The 21,528-nt window shown below is 41.6% G+C and overlaps 1 protein-coding gene across 1 annotated transcript; it reads right to left on the bottom strand.

Annotated features, from left to right (window-relative positions):
* Positions 1-3,203: 3,203 nt before the first annotated feature.
* Positions 3,204-21,474, bottom strand: BHMT2 (betaine--homocysteine S-methyltransferase 2). Its single transcript, XM_076008140.1, has 8 exons — positions 21,382-21,474; positions 14,826-14,958; positions 13,125-13,216; positions 11,969-12,160; positions 9,855-10,002; positions 9,425-9,607; positions 8,596-8,824; positions 3,204-4,206 (listed from the first exon to the last, which is right to left on the bottom strand). The coding sequence occupies exons 1-8, from the start codon at positions 21,412-21,414 to the stop codon at positions 4,125-4,127; spliced, it is 1,092 nt and encodes a 363-aa protein (XP_075864255.1). The 5' UTR covers positions 21,415-21,474; the 3' UTR covers positions 3,204-4,124.
* Positions 21,475-21,528: the final 54 nt, after the last annotated feature.

The following is a 21,528-nucleotide window of genomic DNA, read 5'->3' as shown; positions in this document are numbered from 1 at the left end:
GATTTTTTTTAATACAAGTAACCAGTGATTTTAATTACTGTATGTTATATATGGTGATTGTCCAGCAAGGCCACACTTTCCTCACTATCCTTCTTTTTCTAACTTTCCCATAATCCCTACATTTCTTTTTTGCCTATGAACTTGAGAGTTTGCATGTCTATTTCCCCTCGATCCTGATGGAATTTTTCGTTGGGATTATATTGCATTTATTAAGCAGTTTGGAATAGCTTGACATCTTAAAGTAATTGTCTTTCTATGAGTATGTGTACAGATTTATTCAAATCTTATTCTGCATACTACAGTAGCATCCCAAATTTCTTTCAATAGCTCTTGTATATTTCCCATAAACTTTATTCCTAGATATTTAATCATTTTGCTAAAAATGTAAAATAGACCTCTTCTTCCATTGTGCTTTCGACATAGTTGTTGAGTGTATATAGAAAAGCAATGGCTTTTGTAAAGTTTTTAATCAGCCACATTACTGGATTCTCCTATTGTCTGTAACAGTTTTTCAGATGATCTTCTTGAAACTTCTAGCTGTATAACCATTTCATCTGCATAAAATCATAATTTTGTCTCTGTTTTTCCAATATTTTTAACTATTCAAATGTGTTTTCTAGCATTTCCAGAAGACAGAAAGTACTAAGCATACTTTCTGGACCTTATTTTGTTGGGGCATAGTGATTAAACTGGAGTTGAAATGATTTGAAATACTTTTTCTCAATACGTTTTTAATATTACTTAAGGTGTGATCCAATCACTATGTAAATTTTGGAGTCTTTCAATGTAGGAAATCTTTTAAATTTTTACTTTATTGGTCTACTTGCTTATCTCTTGGAAGTCTTATCAACTTTAGCCTCATCAACATCCTATTCCAGGCCATTGTACTTAGTATACCCAAGGTGAAAATGCATGTTTGAGAAACCATAATGACTTTTGTCCTATCAATAATGTTCAGACTACAAGTCATCAAAGCAAAGCAGCACACACAATGAGGTTATTAAATACGCTTCTTGAACACAATTTTCCATGGCTGCACACAATTTCATCAAGTGGGTGTAGCCTACACTATTGCTCAGGCTGATCTTTATGTCACGTCTCATCTTCTCTTGTTACTCTTGGTCTGTCTGCATATCTTCTTCAAACTCATTTTTCCTTATTATTGTCCTTATTCACATCTTTCAACCCATGTCACTCCTGTGACTAATACCTTCTGAAGGATGTATTTTAATTCTATTTTTGCATACATCACAACTGTCAATCTGAAAAGCTGATGATTGCCTTTACTCTTTCTGAAAGTCTAAATGAGCTGCTCTCTGATAATATGGGCCTCCACTGATACTCATTTTTTATGGACCAATTGACCTAAATTTAAAAACACTTCCTTACTACTTAACCATATGTAATTTATTTTTGTTATACCACTTTTAAACTGTATACTGTGAAACCAGACGAAGGTCTTAGTTTGTGCTGGGGCAAACCCAAGGAAGGGATTCAGAGTGGAGGACCACTCCCCTGCCCTACATAGCCTCTTCACGCTTGCTCTTCTCACAGTGCCGTGCACTGCCCTCTCCACACACTAAGCAGGCAGTTATAGTGTGAGCAGTCCACTCCTGGCGTGTGGTGTTCAAGACCAAGTACTAAAATAAGCAGAGGGTTTGATAACAGAGTATGCCCAGAAGAGAGTCAGTCACCATGAGGATGAGGGCTGAAAATCAAGTCACATAATTATATTACACTATATAATGTGCAATGGCTACCTACTATATTCCAGGCACTGTGCCTAAGTATCTTGTTATCTCATTTAATCTTCATAGCACCCCAATAAGGATGGTTCTATTTCATTTTTACCATCATTTTACAGATAAGGAATTTTTTGTTTTTTTAAGAGACAGGGTCTTAAAGCTCTGTTGCCCAGGCTGAAGTGCAGTGGTGCGATCATAGCTCACTGTAGCCTCAAACGCCTGGGCTCAAGTGATCCTCCCACTTTAGCCTCCTAAGTAGCTAGGACTACAGGTGTATGCCTCAATCCCCAGCCAATTTTTAAATTTTTTGTAGAGGCAAGATCTCAGTAAGTTGCTCAGGCTGGTCTCGAACTCCTGTCCTCAAGCACTTCTCTCACCTCAGCCTCCCAAAATGCTGGGATTACAGATGTGAGCCACTGCACCAAACCCAGATGAAGAAATTAAGATAGAAAAGTTAAGTAATCATCTAATATCACACAGGTTAATATATGACAAAGCACATCTTGAAAACCTTTGCGTTTTTGTTGGAGGAAATCAAGAGTAAGTATAGGAAAGCATTAACAGCTATCTTTAAATTTTTGAAGATTTATCACTTATCACATGGAAGAAACCATAAATTTGTTCTATGGGTGTCAAAGTCTAATATTTGGGCCAATAAGTGGAAGTTGTAGATAAATAGGTTTCTGGTTGCTATATGGAATAATGTTCCAAGAATGAGATGCAGCTTGAAAAGAAGTAAATAATCCTGAGAGGTAGTGAGTTCCTGCTGGAAGGTAAACAGAGACTGGATGGTCCTTGTTGGAGATGCTGGCAAAGATATTCAGGCGCTTAATTAGCAGTTTGGATTAGTCACTCTGAAGGACCCCAGAGGCCTTGAGATGAAGGTAAATTATTCATTCTCTAATTTCCAGCAGGGTGGGGTTGTGCAGTATTATGGGAAAGTGGCAACATTGAATGAATTCTAGGTTGTCAACATTACAGGAACAACCATGTCAGGACTGAGGGAGTAATTTATAGCAAGGGAAGTTGATAAAAATACCTTAAACTCAGCAACAGAAAAATGTGGACAGACTTTGATAAAAGCAGCAGCTGTGTGCAGTGCAACAGGTTGGTTGAAAACATGGATTCTAGAGCCAGACCATGTGAGTTCAAATCCCAATTTACTAATCCCACATTTACTAATTGTGTGACCTCAGGCAAGTTACTTCATTAGACCTCAGTTTCCTCATTTATAAACTACTACGTTAAAAACACATTCTCATTTTTAATTCTTGTGGAAAAAATATATGTGTGTGTATATATATATATATATATAAAACAGTATATATATGTGTATGTATATTTGTTCTTCTTTATATATATTAGAACAAAGTTTAGGACATAATAGGTAATAAATATTTGTTATTATTGTCCCAAAGAGTGCCTGTGAAATTTTAAATATTCAAATGCTACAAAAGGTGAGTTATTCTTAATTTTACTAATTGTCACAAATTGATACATTGTTGTGAAAAAAAGAGAAACCGGCATATAGCAAATAACACAAACATAAGAAAATATTAGACCAAGATAGATTTGAACTCTGACTTTTAAAAAGATCTTCTGTTTCTCTATTTTTACTTATTTTAAACAATTAACAGTAAGTATTTCATTGAGCATCTAGTATATTATTATGTCTAACACAGTGCTAAATAAGGAGAATTGTAAGAAACTTATCACATGATCTTCACCCTTACACAGTTTATAACCTAGTTATTTGTGATTGTAAAGACATTTAAAAAATTCCAGGACCTAACACCTTTAAGTGAAAATCATCTTTGAAAGTAATCACTTTGGAAGGTTATACACTTATTTCAATACTCCTGACATTGTTCAAAACATTTTCTCACATCTTTTCTTTTGGGATTGTCTTTGGAGTTATAACACAAATCATTTAAAGGAAAACATACACATTGCTCTAGAGTGTTGCTCCATCTCCCCCAAGCATCTAGCTTAGTCGCTTGAGCTATTCACTAGATTTGGTTTTCAGTGACTTCTGATTATTTTGAAATGTCAAATTCACCCTAGACAAGTTCGGCTGTTCTCAGTGATCTCCAGCAGAAGGCCCGGCAGCATTCCCGGACGGTAAGTCCGTAGGGGACGAGCGGCATCTCCCCCTTGCATCCCCGGCAGCATCCAGCATCCGTGGAGGGGCTTAACCACAGCACGAGCTCAATATGCAGGCATGGGTCAAACTAAAGGGGCTGCAGCACGTCACCTTCTCAGCAGCTGGTGACAGCAGGACAGGCAGAGGATGATGGTGAGCAAGTGTTCCACGTGGGGCGGAGGACAACTTCTTTGATCTTTCTGATCTATTATTTCAGTGTTTTCTTTTACTACTCATTAGACATCTGGCTTTGATAACGAAGGACAGAAAGGCCTGCCTGAAGCTGGCAGCAGATTTTCCCAGTACTCTCTTCTAGCCCTGTGGTTTAAAATGTATGTGATTAATTAATTAAAAGAGTCATACCTATTTTATAAGTCCAATAGGTCACACATGTGCATACACATACACACACACACACACACACACACACACACACACACACGCTCAAAATTTGGTGAACATCCAGGATAAAGTGAACTTTTGTTTCAACATACAGACATAAAAACATATCCATATCTGTTAATGCCAGGGGATTTTCTGACGCTTTTATCCTCAATAACAATCCTTAGGTTTCATACCACCTTTCAGAAATAGACAATGAGCCGGGCAGGGTGGCTCACGCCTATAATCCTAGCACTCTGGGAGGCCAAGGTGAGTGGATTGCTTGAGGTCAGTACTTTGAAACCAGCCTGAGCAAGACCCCGTCTCTGCTATAAATAGAAAGAAATTAATTGACCAACTAATATACATAGAAAAAATTAGCCAGGCATGGTGGCGCATGCCTGTAGTCCTAGCCACACGGGAGGCTGAGGCAGCAGGATCGCTTGAGCCCAGGAGTTTGAGGTTGCTGTGAGCTAGGCTGATGCCATGGCACTCACTCTAGCCTGGGCAACAGAGTGAGACTCTGTCTCAAAAAAAAAAAAAATAGACAATGTTTCAATTTTACATGCTTTTATGAATTATATTCATTCTGAAATTTCTAAGAGTCTTTCTAACTCTACTCAATATTTCAATATAGTGAGAGGTATAGTATATGAAAACAGTTTTTAATGTAATGAATCAAAGATCAAAAGTAAGAAAGTAATACAAATTATTTTTTTTAGTATTTATTTCTTGTTGTTAGACAAAGAAGAGTTCAAAGGTTTCTGGTCAGACCTTTGTGTTAAATATATTTTTTCAATTTTTGTCACATTATTTACAAAACAATAAATCAATATTTTTAGATGATGAAATGTCAGAAATCTGGGGTTTATACAGGTTTTTTGTGTAATCATAAATTTCTGCAAGTATCAGTAAGTTTGGGAGTTCAGGGTATAAGGAGTGTCTTGCTTTAGTCTATAGAATAATGTTTGTTTGTTTGTTTTGAGACAGAATCTCACTTTGTTGCCCAGGATAGAGTGAGTGCCATGGCGTCAGCCTAGCTCACAGCAACCTCAAACTCCTGGGCTCAAGCAATCCTCCTGCCTCAGCCTCCCAAGTAGCTGGGACTACAGGCATACACCACCATGCCTGGCTAATTTTTTCTATATATATTAGTTGGCCAATTAATTTCTTTCTATTTTTAGCAGAGATGGGGTCTCGCTCTTGCTCAGGCTGGTTTCAAACTCCTGACCTCGATTGATCCCCCCACCTCAGCCTCCCAGAGTGCTAGGATTACAGGCGTGAGCCACCTCGCCCGGCCTAGAATAATGTTTTGATTCTAATAGCTAATGAGCTTTCAGGATTCCTAGCAGATTATAATTAAATAAGCTATTTTTCATTTATTTACATTATTTTAATTATCACCAAAGTATGCTTTCCCCACTTTTTAATTATATTTATATTTAGTGCTTTTTTATTTTTTCTAAATGTGACACCTGTAAAAACCATCTTCTCTGGTAAATATCCATATCTCTCAGAAGAAAGGTTTGGCTAAATGGTTTCTTGCCTACTTTTACAACCTAAATAAATTTACATTAGGAACGTTGTTCCAGTTCAAGTATAAAGGCTACTTCAAATCCCACTGAAATGAATAAAGAAATGCAAAGTGGATTAAATACATAACAGCACTGAACAGAGGGGAGAATATAGCACAGATTGTACTGGTTTCTAGGAGATGGGGTGGCATTGTGTTGATAGATTTTTACAAAATATACACATAAACGTGTGTGTATATATACATATACATATATATTATGTGTGTGTGCATGTGTGTGTGTGAAATATATATATATATAGAGAGAGAGAAAGGGAAAAGAGAAAAAGTATATCACACATGCAATAATCCGAAACAGAACAGTAATTCAGGGGGCCCTAAGAAAAATGTCTTCAATAATAAAGGATTGACTGTAACAAATAGTATAATTTAGAAATTGGAAGACCTCAGAGAAAGTGAAGGCCTGTTATTTTTTTCAGCAATGAAAAAGGAAGTTAATTAGAAACCCCTAAAAAACCAAATGCTGTATAAAGTCAGTCCAAGTCTGAAGCATAGTGAAATACTGCATGGATTTGGATGGCCCATAAAATGTAAGAGAAGAGAATCCATTTGAACTTGACCCTTGGAACATTCTCCTACAGTGGTTCTACTTTTACAAAATAAGATTGTTTGTCTTTCTCCATGGTCTCATGCATACCACTTTGTTCTGCAGCGAATGTTTAGAAAATCACTCATTGAATAGGCTATTAGTTTAGAAGTTCTATTGGAGGCACTGAGATATGATAGAAATCAGGTATTAAAGAGAGTTGCAAGACAGACACTTTGCAGAAATTTCAAATTTGGTGGCCAAGAACCAGTCAGATGACTTACCTGACTCTATACTAGAATGTTTGGATCACAAAAGAACAATGGGCCAGCTACTTTGCTTGTGAGCAAAGAGGGTGCTCACAAGCACAGGTGTGGGGTCAGACCACACTCTCAGGATCTGCCTATAGACAGGAGGGGTGAAAGCCATTTTGAGCCTAATGGGAGCGAGAGAGCCAACTTGAAGTATCTAAAATCTGGCCCAAGAGAGTCACCCAGAAGGAAAAGGGGACCCAAGAATACGTTATATCTGGAGTGACTTACTGATATAGCCAGGCTCTGAGGGAGAAGTAGCAGTCAAAGAAAAATGCCTGTGGCACGAGAAGTACAGACAAAAGTTTCCAGTGGGTGGCTCTGATGGACCATGGAAGTACTCATGAAGACCTGCCAGGCTCGGAATGCAGTCTTCCTGTCAGGCTGCCAGTCAAGCACTAATAGTCTTACTCCCTTTCCCATCCTCTCTCTTCTTACTTGGAATCTGCAGAGGGCAGATACCCTGGTAGCAAGATGAGAAGGGAGGGTTGGAGGCACAAAGCAGAGAGAGAGAGGGGCAGATTGGCCTTTCCTGGTTTCCTCCCTGTTGAAGGCTTCTGCTGGACAAAAGGAGAAGTTTTCAGTTCAAAGTAAGTTTTAAGTTCCAAGTTTTGGTTTTACATGAAATCAAACACTTTTGATTACTGAATTGAGACTCTGTCTGTTAAATAAAGTGATTATGGGACTTTCCATTGTCTAAGAGTGCCCAGAGAAGTCCTGGGGCATGTCAGTGTTTTCAAATAGGCACAAAGGAAGGAATTTACCCATTGAGCAGGTTTAAATAGACAAAACTAAAGTTGAGTTCTGATTCTATTTCATGAGTCCTGCTTATTTAATAACAATTATAATAATATTGTAATTGACATTGTCTCCCCCCACAACCACGCTTGACTAGCTTAAAAAAAAAAAAAAGAAAAAGAAAAATAATATTGTAATTGTTATTCACTGGCTTTATATTTTTAGCATCAACCTACAGATAAAGCTTAGAGGAATTAATGATAATAACACAACAGAACATGATGGTTATTAACCTTGATGATGTAAAAGTAATGGCTTAACTTAAAGAAGCCAAGAGGTAGATGAGAGAGGAAAGGTGGAGAGAAGCAGAAGGGAATCAATTCTTATTTTACAGACAGTGGAGTCAAGAGATCCTGCCTTATATTGATGAATTAAGAAGCAGGTGGTTAAATATATAATTTCAACTTAAAAGATAACCAATAGAAGAGATAAGAATATAGTGAATCAAAACTGGGAAAAAGAGAATGGGGGTGGAGAGGAAAGTAGAAGATTATGTGACTTAAATTTCTTAGCTTTCATAAAAGTTATCAATAATTACTGCCTAAAACTGATAAAACAAGAAATAGTCACGAGACTTCAAAACACAAATAACAAATTGGTTTCCTCTGTGCTATGGTCTGAATGTGTCTCTCCAGAGTTTACATGTTGGGACCTTTGGGAGGTGATTAATTGAGGAGGGTGGGGCCCACACGAGTGAGATTAGTGCCTTTATAAAAGAGGCCCCAGGAGGCTGCCTTGCCCCTTCTACCACGTGAGGACACCGCAGGACAGCACTGCCTATGAAATGAAGGCCTTCACCAAACGCCAAATCTGCTGGTGCTTTGGATCTTCAATTTCCCAGCCTCCAGAACTGTAAGAAATAAATTTCTGTTGCTTATAAGCCACCCAGGTTATGATATTTTGTTTCAGCAGCCCAGATGGACTAAAGATACCTCTAGGAATGAGACTGGTGTCAGGAGGGGGCAACTTTTGTTTTTCATTTTATAAATTTCTAAACTTTTTCAATTTTTATTAGTTACCATATGCATGCATAGAGTTTACAACAATAAAACGAGATTAAAGAAAAATAATGAGAATATAAATTTAAAAATTCCTACCTTGCTCTAATCCAGGGTTTGGTGTGCATATTGAGACCACTTCCCCAACTACCATGTTTTTCAGATGCCAAAGGCAAAAATCCCCTTTCAGGGGCCAGCTCCTCCGCGATTGCCCTGATGTGGTAGGGCTCGAATCCACAGCACCCGCCGATGTACCTGACCCCCAGGTTGTAAGCCTCTCTGGCGTATTTTTGTATGTCCCATCTGGTGGCGGCTCTGGGCTCCAGTCCTGTAATGAAATAATTATGGCGTTTCCATCACTGTTCCCATTTTCAAATGAGAGATACCCTGATGGATGTTTGTTTTCCCAGTTAAAACACTGTAAACTTTACATTATGCATTCTTCGGACAGCTCATTTTTGGCTAACAGTTTTTTTTTTTTTTTTTTTTTTTTTTTGAGACAGAGTCTCACTTTGTTGTCCAGGCTAGAGTGAGTGCCGTGGCGTCAGCCTAGCTCACAGCAACCTCAAACTCCTGGGCTCGAGTGATCCTTCTGCCTCAGCCTCCCGAGTAGCTGGGACTACAGGCATGCGCCACCATGCCCGGCTAATTTTTTATATATATATCAGTTGGCCAATTAATTTGTTTCTATTTATAGTAGAGACTGGGTCTCGCTCTTGCTCAGGCTGGTTTTGAACTCCTGACCTTGAGCAATCCGCCCGCCTCGGCCTCCCAAGAGCTAGGATTACAGGCGTGAGCCACAGCGCCCGGCCGACAGTTTTTATCTTATGCAATCTTGTATTACAAAACTTTACAATAGTTTATTGTAGCTGTTTGAATTTTGTCATGATGACAAACACAAGGACCTCAAATATGCACCTGAGCTTACCAAAGGGATATTCTGGGAGATCCACAAACCCGCCTTTGCCACAGTCCGGCGTGTGGAACCCCAGGGACTGCACCATAAGGTGGGTCTTCAGCCCCGTGGCCCCAAGGCCCTCCTTCATGAGCTCCACCGTCTTCAAGCTGGTCCCGGGCCCGAATCGGCAGTTCACACCAACAATGGAAGCCCCTACACAAAGAAATAAAGGACTTTTACATTTTATTACCCATTTATTTGTTTGTTTATCCTATGTTTTAATAGTTTTTAATAGGTGCCTTAGAAATTAGTTATCTCCCTCCACCTCCCAAGATTTACAGATAAGGAAACCAATTCCAGTTCATTCTTTTATTTCCAAACTACTCTCACAATACCAGGCAGACTTTGTTAAATTTCATAAACAACAACTGAACTTTCCCACAGCATGGGTCCAGATTACCTGCCTTCACCAGCCTCACGGCGCATTCCCCAGGCGGTACACCGTGCATGTCTCCCGCGGGGCCTATGCACATGGTCGCTGCCACCGGTTTACCCGATTCTTTTAAGACTTCCACAGCCCACACAGCTTCTTCGACATACTCAAAATACTAAGAGAAATGTCACTTTTTCTAGTGGTCCAAATATAAGGCAGAGTTTGAATAGTAGAAAGCAAATTGTTGCAAAACAGTTGTAAGAATTACCAAATATATAATTGTGATAAAACTTGCTAAGAAATGTGTCTCTATCACATTGACTAAAGAACACTTTTCTGAGTAAATATTTTAATTCCTTTAACAATAGTATATAGTTTTTCATTCAGGGGTCATTGATTCAGTGAGATGATGACTGCTATTTTTAAAAGGGTTTAAAAGTAATTGAGTATTTAAAATCATAATTTTGAAGGAACAGAGGTTTTACTAACAAATTTTGGACTGATCTTTTATGGAACTAGAGTAATCTCTGAAAAATAATATAGTTTGGGCCAGGTGGTGGCTCACGCCTATAATCCTAGCGTTCTGGGAGGCTGAGGCGGAAGGATCACTCAAGGTCAGGAGTTCAAAACCAGCCTGAGCAAGAGTGAGACCCGTCTCTACTGAAAATAGAAAGAAATTAATTGGCCAACTAAAAATATATAGAAAAAATTAGCTGGCCATGGTAGCTCATGTCTGTAGTCCCAGCTACTCAGGAGGCTGAGGCAGGAGGATCGCTTGAGCCCAGGAGTTTGAGGTTGCTGTGAGCTAGGCTGACGCCACGGCACTCTAGCATGGGCAACAGAGTGAGACTCTGTCTCAGGAAAATAATAATAATAATAATATAGTTTGCCATGCTTTATACTTCAAAGTGCTTTTAATTCACTTCTACTTAGATAATCACAAGTGCTTCACTAAGTAGGAGGGGAAATATGATGATTCTCCCAGATAAGAAAATTGAGGCACAGAGTGGGAAAGACAACAACTAAGTTTCTTTGCCAGTGGTGGGTGGACAGGACGCCTTGGCTGGTAAACTCCACGTACAAGGTGCTTCCCAGGAACACCCTTTAAGTGACACAATTGAAAAGCTGACCTTACAGGCAACTGGGAAAAACCCAGCAGAAATCTCCTTTTTCCCTCTTGAGTTAGAACTGCTTTTGCAATTCTGCAAAAACAGGGTGTGAAAAGTGACAGACAGAATGAAAAGACAGGTTCTTAAACCAAGCTGTGTTCCCATCCATCTGGAAAACACAGAGGGCAGAGTCCATGCCAGTCTCCGCAGGTGACTGTTCCCAGGTGGGCTGGCCAGCCTTAGGCAAAACAGAGCCTTAGGGAGGCTGATGAGGTAAGGTTTGCATTAGAGATCAGTAGTGTGATTGGGGCAAATAACTATTTGGGGGCTACTTTCTTGTTCAAGGGGAAGACTTAGGTTTAGGACTTGACCCCAGGAAGTGGCAGTTGTGTTGGGAAATGGGGAATGAGGGCTTTCTTTCTGGAGGTGGAGGGAAGAGAATGTTCTGGGCCTTCATGTCAATCAGTGACAATCAATTCTTACTGATTCTGTCTTCAAAATGTCACTCATGTTACAGTTTGAGCAAAAGCAGAGAGGCAGGAGTGAGCACGGCATGGATGGAGAAGGATAAGGCGGGCAAGTTCTCTCGGTGCTAAGAACTCTTGGTGGGGCCCTCATGAGGCTGAGTAGCTCCCCTCTCCCTGGGTTTTGCTCCCACACAGCCCTGGCCCACACACGCAGAGCCTTCCGGCCTGGCCTCTTCCTTGGGAGAAGGTGCTCCATGAGCCACTGTCCCCTCCCTCTCACCCCAGGCTGTAGGGTGCCCTGAGTCAGCTGCTGCAACCACCAGACCTTAGAGAACCAAAGGCCATGGTCAGGCCACTCCCGAGTCTGTCCTTTGGCTCCACAGAGCACCTAGCACCCAAGGGAGGGGACGTTGGCCTTGACTTCTGTTCATTTAAATAAACCTTTGACCACCCACACAGAAGAAATGAGGGCATGAGCCAGTCCAATACCCTCGTCAAATGTGAAGACTATGCAGTTATTCTTGTCAAAACAGGTTTAATCTTTGTCCTCTAATACTAGGCTTACCTCCGCAATCAAGAAGTCCACATTTTCCCTGGTAAAAACCTCTAGCTGCTGTCGAAAAAGTTTTTTAATTCTAGCTTCATCCTTGTGGTATTTGTACATTGATGTCTGGCAGATCCCCCCTGCCACCAAAGCATCACCTTTGCCAGCCACTTCCTTGGCGAGGTCACAGGCAGCAGCATTTACATCTTCCCACTGGGGTGAGAGGGCAAGAGTTCAGATGGGGAGCCTGGCATTTGAAAGGTAAAGTGTACCAGATAACCAAGGGGAGCCATGAGCAAGTAGGATGAGTATAAGTCGCCAGTATAAACCACAGTATGAGAAGACCAGCAGAGCAGGGGTTCATCTCCTCAGTTACCATGACCTTCTATTTCCAATATCGTACTCACTACGCTGGATTATAATACCTTTATTTGTTTGCCTCCCACACTTGACTGTGACCCTCTTCAGAACAGGGTCTATGCCTTTGTAGCATCTTTGTATCTAGCAGAGTGAATGGACTACAACAGGCACTCAGTACATGTTGGTTGGTTGAATGAGTAAATGGGCATTAACACTTACAAGTATTAGTATTTTACATTTGCAGAATATTTCACAATGCTTCCACATCCTTCATCTAACCTATTCTTTGCAGCAGGTCTAAGAACTTAAGCATTGCTGTTACCTCCATTTTGCAGAGAGAAAACCAGTGTTCAATGGAGTTAAGTGTCTTATATAGTCACACAGCCAATAGGTGGCAGTTGGATGTCAAATCCAATTTTTCTTATTTCTAGGTCAATGTTGTGGTTTTTTAAAGGACCTCCTTGTCTCCAAATGGACAATGGGGAAGAGAAGAATGTGAATTGAGAAGACAATGAGAACATCTATGAAGTGTTCTTTCTCTCCAAAAAATAGCACGGAAGGATGGCCATGCCTTTCCAGGGGTTTATTCTCTCCCGGTTATCCCTCCTCTACCTAAAGGGGCAGGAAAACCTCATTTATTTAGTATATATGTTTATATAATAAGGAATCAATAGAAATTTATGCGCATTTTGTAACAAAGTATAGTAAGTTTATAACAAAGTATAGTAAGTAACTGACATCAAGTCAGTTCCATAGCTTCCCACAAAGAGGTTATTTTTGTTACAGGCGATTCCTCCTCTCCCACCATCGCAGTTACCTTGCTTTCCATATTGTCTTCACTGGCAGAAAAGGTGAAAGTCTGCATGACATTTGCTCCGGCTCTCAAGAATTCCATGTGAAGCTGACGAACTACAAAGTAGTTTTTTTTTTTTTTTTTTTTTTTTTAGTTGAAATAAAAAATTAGAGAAGCTACCATTTGCAGCAGCAGCTCACTCACTCCCATCTCTTTCAATCACACCCAAATTCAAACCTGGTACTGATAAAAAGTCACAGATTAAAATCAGTAGAATTCAAGGGCAGGGCGTACAGTTAGAGGAGGCTCATTTTGTCTTGCTGACCTCAGGGCCTCAATGGCCGGTGCAGACACATGCAGAGATTAAGGCCTCTTTGGCCAATCGTCCCTGGGTCTCTCGGTTCAGAGAGGTCTATTCATAGAGCAGTGTGGTGAAGGATGTAGCTGGTCCACTGCAGTCAGTGTCGGCAGCCCGCAAAGTAAAATGAGGAAATTCGCACAGAGAGCAGAATGCACCTGGGTGGCACCCACATCAAACCCATTCAGCAGCAAGCGTTGGGGGACATCAGAAAACAGTCTGAAAGCTGTCCTGGGCCTATCGGAAAGCCATGCCTTTCTCTCTCTTCACTACCTTTGACCCCATTCCTATAGCCTTCATTTAGCTATTTCAATACTTTCTTCCTGGTTTAGCAGAAAGATCATTTAAAACTAAGAACAAGTCTTCTTCGGTCAGATGAAAACGTCCTGCTGAGCACCAGAGGCACAAACTTTGTCCTGTCCTACCACAGAATTCTGGGTGTCTGATGAAACAATAATAGTGGCCACTGGGTCGTATGATATGCTGGGCACTTTGTCTGGGTTAACTCTCCAGTTCTCCCAATAAGTCCATGTTGTGCCCCCATGCAACAGAGGAAGAAATGGATTCTTGGAGAGGTCAAGTAACTTGTCCAAGGTCCCATAGCTGGTCAGTGGAAGAACCAAGACAGGACCCTGGGTTTGTCTGATACACTTTGCATATATGAATAAAATCAGAGTGTTGAATCAAAAGTTCCATTCTCAGCTTGTACTCTGTTTCACCCATTCATTCTTTGGCTTTCTTCTCCCACTTTAACTAAGAGAACAAATACATAAAGATGGGTCAGAATAGAATTAAAGTTCCAATTTGATGTCACAAACCAATCCCATCACATTTTCTACCTCCAACTAGTTTTTGTTTTTTTCCAGCCAGGAGTATGACGTAAAATTGCATTTATTTCTTTGCTGGTCACACCCCCAGAACCGGGCTGTCCGTACTCTGTTAAGCTGGTGCCTCCCACTACTCATCCTCACTGTGCACACGGTTATGCCATCGTATGCACATCGTCAGCAGGATGAAGACGAAGCAATAACAGTTTCGCTATTTTAAGGAAACTGAACATCTACCAGGTAAATCTTCATGGGACAAATATTAAGGTATATATTTTAGCACTGCCTATACATGAAGATGCAAGTGTGTGTATGTGTGAGAGAGAGAGAGAGACAGAGACAGAGATAGAGACAGAGAGAGAGACAGAGAGAGGTCATTTTCTTCCATATGCTTCAGCCCACATACTGCCATTGTCTCCACATCTTGGCAATTTTAGCAGGTGAAACAGAGACACTTGTTATAATTTCTTGATCTTCTCTCAATCATATTTAAGCAAAATGTCACTCAGATAAACACTCTCAGGGAACGTGGGCACCGACCTGCATCTGGATGTTCCACTACTGCCTCTGGAGTCCAGAGCCCAGCTTTCACGTAGCCTCTCTTCTCCAGAGTAATGAGAAAGCTGCCATCTCCAATCACAACCTCCCCACCATCCAGACGTTCCAAAATACCCTGAAGAAGAGAGAAAAAAAGTCACCCAAGCTCCCCTCCACTTGTTTTTTTCTAAAAGCAATTTCTAATTTTAGGTAAGGGGGGTATTATGTTCTCAGGGCTCTAGTTCTGTTAACATCATGTCTAGTAGTATTTCAGAAAGATTGAGCATACTTTATTTCTTGGCTAATCCAAGTACCTATTTTGTGTAATCAAAGGACTGTGACTATTTTTTCCTCAATATTTAATGAGTCAAATTAGAGTGAAAATGCTGACTCCATCATAGTTATTTTGGTTTTTCAACACGTTTGTGGTGACACTGCCAGTTGCCTAACTAATGTGCATTCTCTCTCCTCTTATTTGGTAATGTATTCTGTGTTGGGAGACAATGTTCCCATCTTTTAAAAAATTCCCAGGCTCCCTTGCTGCCAGGAATAGACCTGTGACACAGTGCTGGCCAGTGGGACTCAGGGGGAATTAGCAGAGGGTTCCTGGAAAAGTTTTGCTTTCTTGTTATGGACACTCACTCCCTTCTGTCTTGTCTATTTTTCTCCTTCCTTGCTGGAATGTTAATATAATAATGCCTGGAGGACTCAGCAGTCATCTTGCAGCCACACCATTGAAAGCTGCAAGCCAAGGCTGGCAAAATCAACTGATAATAGTTTTTTTTTTTTTTTTGGACAGAGTCTCACTCTGTTGCCCTGGCAAGAGTCCCGTGACATCAGCCTAGCTCACCTCAAACTCCTGGGCTCAACCAATCATACTGCCTCAGCCTCCCGAGTAGCTGGGACTACAGGCATGTGCTACCATGCCCGGCTAATTTTTTTTTCTGTATATTTTTAGTTAGCCAATTAATTTCTTTCTATTTTTAGTAGAGACGGGGTCTCGCTCTTGCTCAGGCTGGTTTTGAACTCCTGACCTCGAGCGATCCTCCCGCCTCAGCCTCCCAGAGTGCTAGGATTACAGGCATGAGCCACCGTACCCAGCCTGATAATAGGTTTCTTAACAACATCCTTGCCTAGCTACAACAGCCATGGGCTGCCCACCTCTAGACCTCCTGTTAGGTGAGAAAAATAAATCTCTTCTTTGTGTCAGTCACTGAACATAATCCTAACAGGCACAATGTTTCATAATCATGCCCTACATCTGTCCAGTGTGTTCCTGTACATGTTATCATTTAGCACTCCCAACAACTCTGTGAGTGAGGCAGGACAGACGGTTTTCATTCCCATGTATAAACGAGGAAACTGAGGCTCAGGAAGGTTGTGACTTGCCCAAGATCACAGAGTTAAGTAAGTAAAAAAGCAGACTGCCTAGCCTTTAAATTCCTAATCTAGTCTCTTTCTAGTTTACCACCTTTCTATTTAGCCCACCCCTAACTTACTTAGGAGGTTGTGTACAGAGCAGTTAGCCGTGGATTGAGGTTCCCTTTGTCTAAAACACGCCTTTCCCAGATGCCTGCATGGCTCACCCCCACACCTTCTTCAGCTCTTTCGTCAAGTATCATCTTTTCAGACATGCATTCTTGATCACTGCAACCCTCGACATCCTGCCCCCACTCCACATAGCAATCCTGATCTCTTTTGTATAGATTGCATGAGTTGAAGATACAACCTGTTCTTGAAAATAGGCCAATTCATTTCAGACCTGCCCATAGCTGGACACAAGGCAACATATGGATTGGGGAGAAAAGCCTCAGGTGCTGGTTCTAACCAGCCATAGCAGTTCTGTGAAATCACTAGGAAACCTATCAGTTCCTGAATCCAAGGAAGACAACAAGCAGGGTATATAGAGGCAGCTTATTGGGCTACGTGTTGGGTTTCGGGTGAAGCTAAGCTGCTATAACAAAAGAGTCCTTCCCAAACAGTGGCTTAAATAGAAGTAGTGTATTTTTTTTTCATGTAACAGTCCCAAAGTGCACAGCCCTTTCATCACAGCACTTTGCCAACCTCCACAGCACATGGACACCTACAGACCGAATCTGGCACACAGCCTGTGTTTGCAAAGACAGTCCTACTGGGACCCTGCCCATTGGTTTGCATAATGTCTGTGGCCACTTTTGCACTACAACAGCAGAGCTGAGTAGTTTACATCCAAGACCTTATGACCTGCAAGGCTGAAAATATTTACTATCTGGCCCTTTACAGAAAGTGTTTGCCAACTCCTGCCCTAGGGTACTGTCCTCTTCAGCATGGTTAGAACTGGATCAGAGTCATGTTCATATTCTGTCTCAAATGGTGGGGAAACACATTATGGTAAAGCTCATTCTAAAGTTTTTAGCTTGGACCTGGAAGTGACCCATATCACTTATACTCACGCTCCCCCTCTGTGAGAATTTAGCCACATGGCTACGCCTCACTGCAAGGGAAGGCAGGAAATGTCGTCAGCAAATGCCCCTGTGTCCAGCCACAACTCTGTTATCATAGAAGGAGGGAGATAGATTTTGGAAAGAAACTGGCTTGCTTTGTTCTAGCGTCTGGCACCTGCTATTTCTCCTCTAATCAATCATCACCCAAAGTCACTGGCCCAAGGTGTCAGGAGCAAGCTTCCTAGGACACTGAGCAACAAAACAATTGTGATCACATTTTGGCCACAATACAAGATATATTACTTTCTTCAGTCTTTTTCCAGGAGGCTGGAACACCATAAAGGCAATAAAGAATAAGAGTGAAACTAATTTGATCTTGGTTACAGGAGTCTTTGTTCTTACCTGAGTTATTCCTGGATCTAATAAAAGCAACCAGGAATTCAAGCAGACATGTGAGGATCTTCCCACAGAGCCCCTTTTGTTCTGCTTCTCAGGACAGCCCTGTTAACAGTACTAAACCAAACGAGAGACAAAATATGGCTTGAACAATTTCTCAATCTGCATTGAATGACTGACAAGGGAGGGAGTTCATTCTGGCTGTATCCCCTGTGTCCAGTTCAGCTGCAGGAAATACAAACCACTGCAGCTATTTTGAGCAGAAAGGAGTTTAATATAGAGTAATGGGTGCAAAAAATTTTGCACTGGGCCCCCAGGAATGACTACTGGAAAAACACTATTGAACTGGCCTGCCTGGAACTACTTCCTCTGCTACAGCTAAAAGAAGTCAGTATGGAACTGCTGGCTTCAGGAATATATTATGCAAATGCCATATAGGGCGAAAGAGGCTGCTATAGTTACCGACACTGGAGTGCTGCACTATGGCCATGCTGTTATACTTCTACCTTCCCAGACTCATACAGGTATATCTGATTGGGGGTCCTAATTCTTATCAGAATCCTAGCTGCAAAGGAATCTGGAAATGTGTTTAGCTTTCTTTCTTCTGCAGAACAAGAGAGTACATTACACAGGGTACATTTGGGGCTAAGTACCAGGTCACCATATCTACACCATCTCCTTTTTGCTGTCCATGCAGAAGGCAGGCAAATGAAACACAACTGTGTGAGCTGTGTTAATCATAAACACTGTTTTGGCAGAGAGAACCCCTGATTCTGGTTATTTTTCCATTTCTATATCTAAAGCTAAATTTTAGCTGAATATGGCATAAATGTTAATATTTACTATGATTCTCACCTCTCTACTTCCCCCATAAAATGCAATTCATTCTTTTCATTTTGTACTTTTGAAACATAAAAAAAAAACCAACCTTAAACTTTAAGCTTTTATTGAGACCTTCCTACATGCCAGATATAGTTCTAGGCAAGTGGGGTAAACATTGGAATAAGACAAGGTCTCTACCTTCAACAAGCTCAAAGTCTGGCTACTTTGGGGAAGACCAATAGGTCAACAAATAATCGCAGCATAATGTGATAATTGCTACTGAGAAATATAGAAAAGAGAATCAGAGGAATAGTCATTCTAGACAAAATGTCTTCTTGAAAATCTGGTATGTTTTAATACACTAACCACATTAAGAATCAAATTTAATATTACACACCAAACAATTCTAGAGGAGAAAAACATTGGCACAGAATTTGGGTGTGATAGGTTAGTCTCTTATCTCCCACATCCAATCTGTCACAGGGTTATGACAAGAGCACCTATTAAACTCTTGTCATATGTCCCCCCATCCTCCCTCCACTGGATTCACTCTAGCTCTCCTCTAAACCATCTTCCTTTGCTGCCAGAGCAAAGCCTTGCCCAACCCTCGCTCACTTGTGATTGCCCGTCCTTTGTGACTTCCTTACTTTGCAGATCCCCCATTCCTGCATCCACCTGTCTTGCAGTGTCTGGTTACTTACCTGTCTCCTCAGTTTGATGGTAAGATGCTCAGTTTGATGCCAGATGCCGGATGCCATATCTTATTGGTCTATATCCCTACCACCTCATATTGTACCTAACAAGTAGACCGTTAGTAAACTATGCTAGGAATAAACAGAGAGACAGGACTGTTTTGAAATTGTCAGATACATCATATGCTAGATTTTTTGTCCTAAACAATGAGAAATAATGTCACTCTTCAGCAGAAAATTAGCCGGGGTTTTAAGGAAATTATAGTACATATTTTCGCCTTGTCTTCATGTAAGGAAATACATTTTCATTTGTTATCTGGATGTTTGTCCAACATTTAAAATTTGCCATTTTTCTATACAGCCATCAGCAAAATAAATTACAAAGATTTGAATCCAGAGCATCTTTTAGCTCCTCCTTCACTGCTTTTTTTTTTTTTTACCACCTCAATTAATTACTACACCAGTATGATCTAAAGACAGCTCTGGAATGACAAAGATTGGAATGCATAAACTAAAGAGCACGTTAAATTAATTTGCAGTACATTTATATTTTCATTCCATCCTCCCTTCAGTTTGGCAGTGAACCTGCCTTAGATCTGATAGTGAGCTCTGGGATGCATTTATGCCTCCCTTTTGCAGATATTAATTCCTAAGACCTCCATGTGTAAGGTCTGGCCTCAGGGCAACTCCATTCATACTCAGAGGAGGAGATCAATTTTACCCTGTGGTGGGAAGTGACCATAAACCCAATCTTCCTAAAATATCTCCCTCTCTTGCCTAGATTTGCCAATAGGACTGCTCTTTTGGATTAAAGAACTACTTGGAGGTGTTATCTGTGGCAATTAAATGAATTCTTAAAACGTACCTGTTAGTTGAGGTGAGAGTTGAGATTACGGTCCCTTCCTACTAACACCTGAATTTATAGGTACACATTAATATAGATTAGTGTGTGACGATCTCACAGAGTCCCTGGATAAATTGAATAGGGACAGAGGATTTTACAAACCTTTTTTTTTTTTTAATGAAGAGTAAAAATGAACACAGCATTAAAGGAATTTGAGAGAAAGAAGTCAGCACAATGTTCTTTGCTTCTTTTTCTATTGAATTTATTTCCATTAATGTCCACATTTCACTTTAATAATCCGAAAAGCATATTCCCAAACATATTTTTAAAACCCATATTCCACTTCCTATGTAACTATTACCATTATTGTGTCCTTCTTTACAGTGTGTACATATAAATATTTTTTGTACAGTTGGTGTCAGCCTTGTGTAACTTAACATTGCCAAAGCACTTTGCCTGTTCCCATGCTTAATTTTTTAATTGGCTGCCTGATAACCTATAAAGTGGATGGACCTTCATTTATTTAGAAAGTCCCCTATTGTAAGGCATCTTGGTTGTTCCTTTTTAGTATAAATAAATCGAAGGTGCACATTTCCAGGTATATATTCCCCTCGTCCCTGCCTTCTGAATTAGCCGGCTCAGGTGAGTTACTTTGAAGGGTTCCAGCATGTCCTTTGTCCAAGTTGAGGCCCTTCCTAATCTTATTGAGCCACCCCTTCCCTCCACCCCCAGCCGCACTCTCAACGTAGAAATGGGGGGTTGGGGAATAAAGCCAACACCTGGGGACCTTACCGGGAAAGGGGCCTGGAGCCAGGGACCGCCAGGTGAGAGGAAGCCGAGCCCCCTCCCCGCCCCCCGCCCCACCTCCACCCGCCCCTCGGCTCCGGGGTGTCTGCCAGCGACTGGTTTCAGGTCGGCCAGCGACGCGCAGGGCCAGGCTGCTGACTTTCCCAAAACGTGAGGGAAACTCTGAGGAGCTCTGGGGCCCATTAACCCGAGGAGCTGTGAGTGCCGGTCGACTGAGGGAGGAAACTGTGCGCGCGCGGCTGAGTCCCCGCTCCACCCGACAGTAGATCGGCGACCCCGAGCTAGTCGCCTGACTCGCCGAGCCTCAGTTTCCTCACCTGCAAAATGGACGTAATTTATGGAGCTGAGGAGATGATTTGCGTAAAGCACTCCGGTTACAGTGCCAGGCACCGCACAGGGCTCCGTAAATGTCAACCAACTCGCGGCTGGGGAAACCGAGGCTGGGAGCCGTCCAGCGCAGGTGCTTTGTCGAGGCCCCGGGGCTTGGCTAGTGGCCGAGGCGGGAGTTGAACTAGAGTCGCTCAGAGCCCAGGGACCAGGGGCTCCGCGAGGAAGGCAGCAGGGAAGACACTCACCTTCTTGGCCCCCGGGGCTCGGGTTGATGCCATCGTGCCGGCGGTGGCTGTGCCGACCGGGTCCCCGCGCGCGCCCCTGTCCGGGAGCCCGCCCTTCGCGGGGGAGGGTCCGACCGCCCCCGTCCCCTCCCCCACCCCACCCCCCAC

Source organism: Microcebus murinus, chromosome 11, assembly GCF_040939455.1.
Source record: "Microcebus murinus isolate Inina chromosome 11, M.murinus_Inina_mat1.0, whole genome shotgun sequence".
Taxonomy (NCBI): Eukaryota; Metazoa; Chordata; class Mammalia; order Primates; family Cheirogaleidae; genus Microcebus; species Microcebus murinus.
The sequence above is the reverse complement of the archived record's forward strand: the minus strand, read 5'-3'. Positions and strand labels throughout refer to the sequence as shown.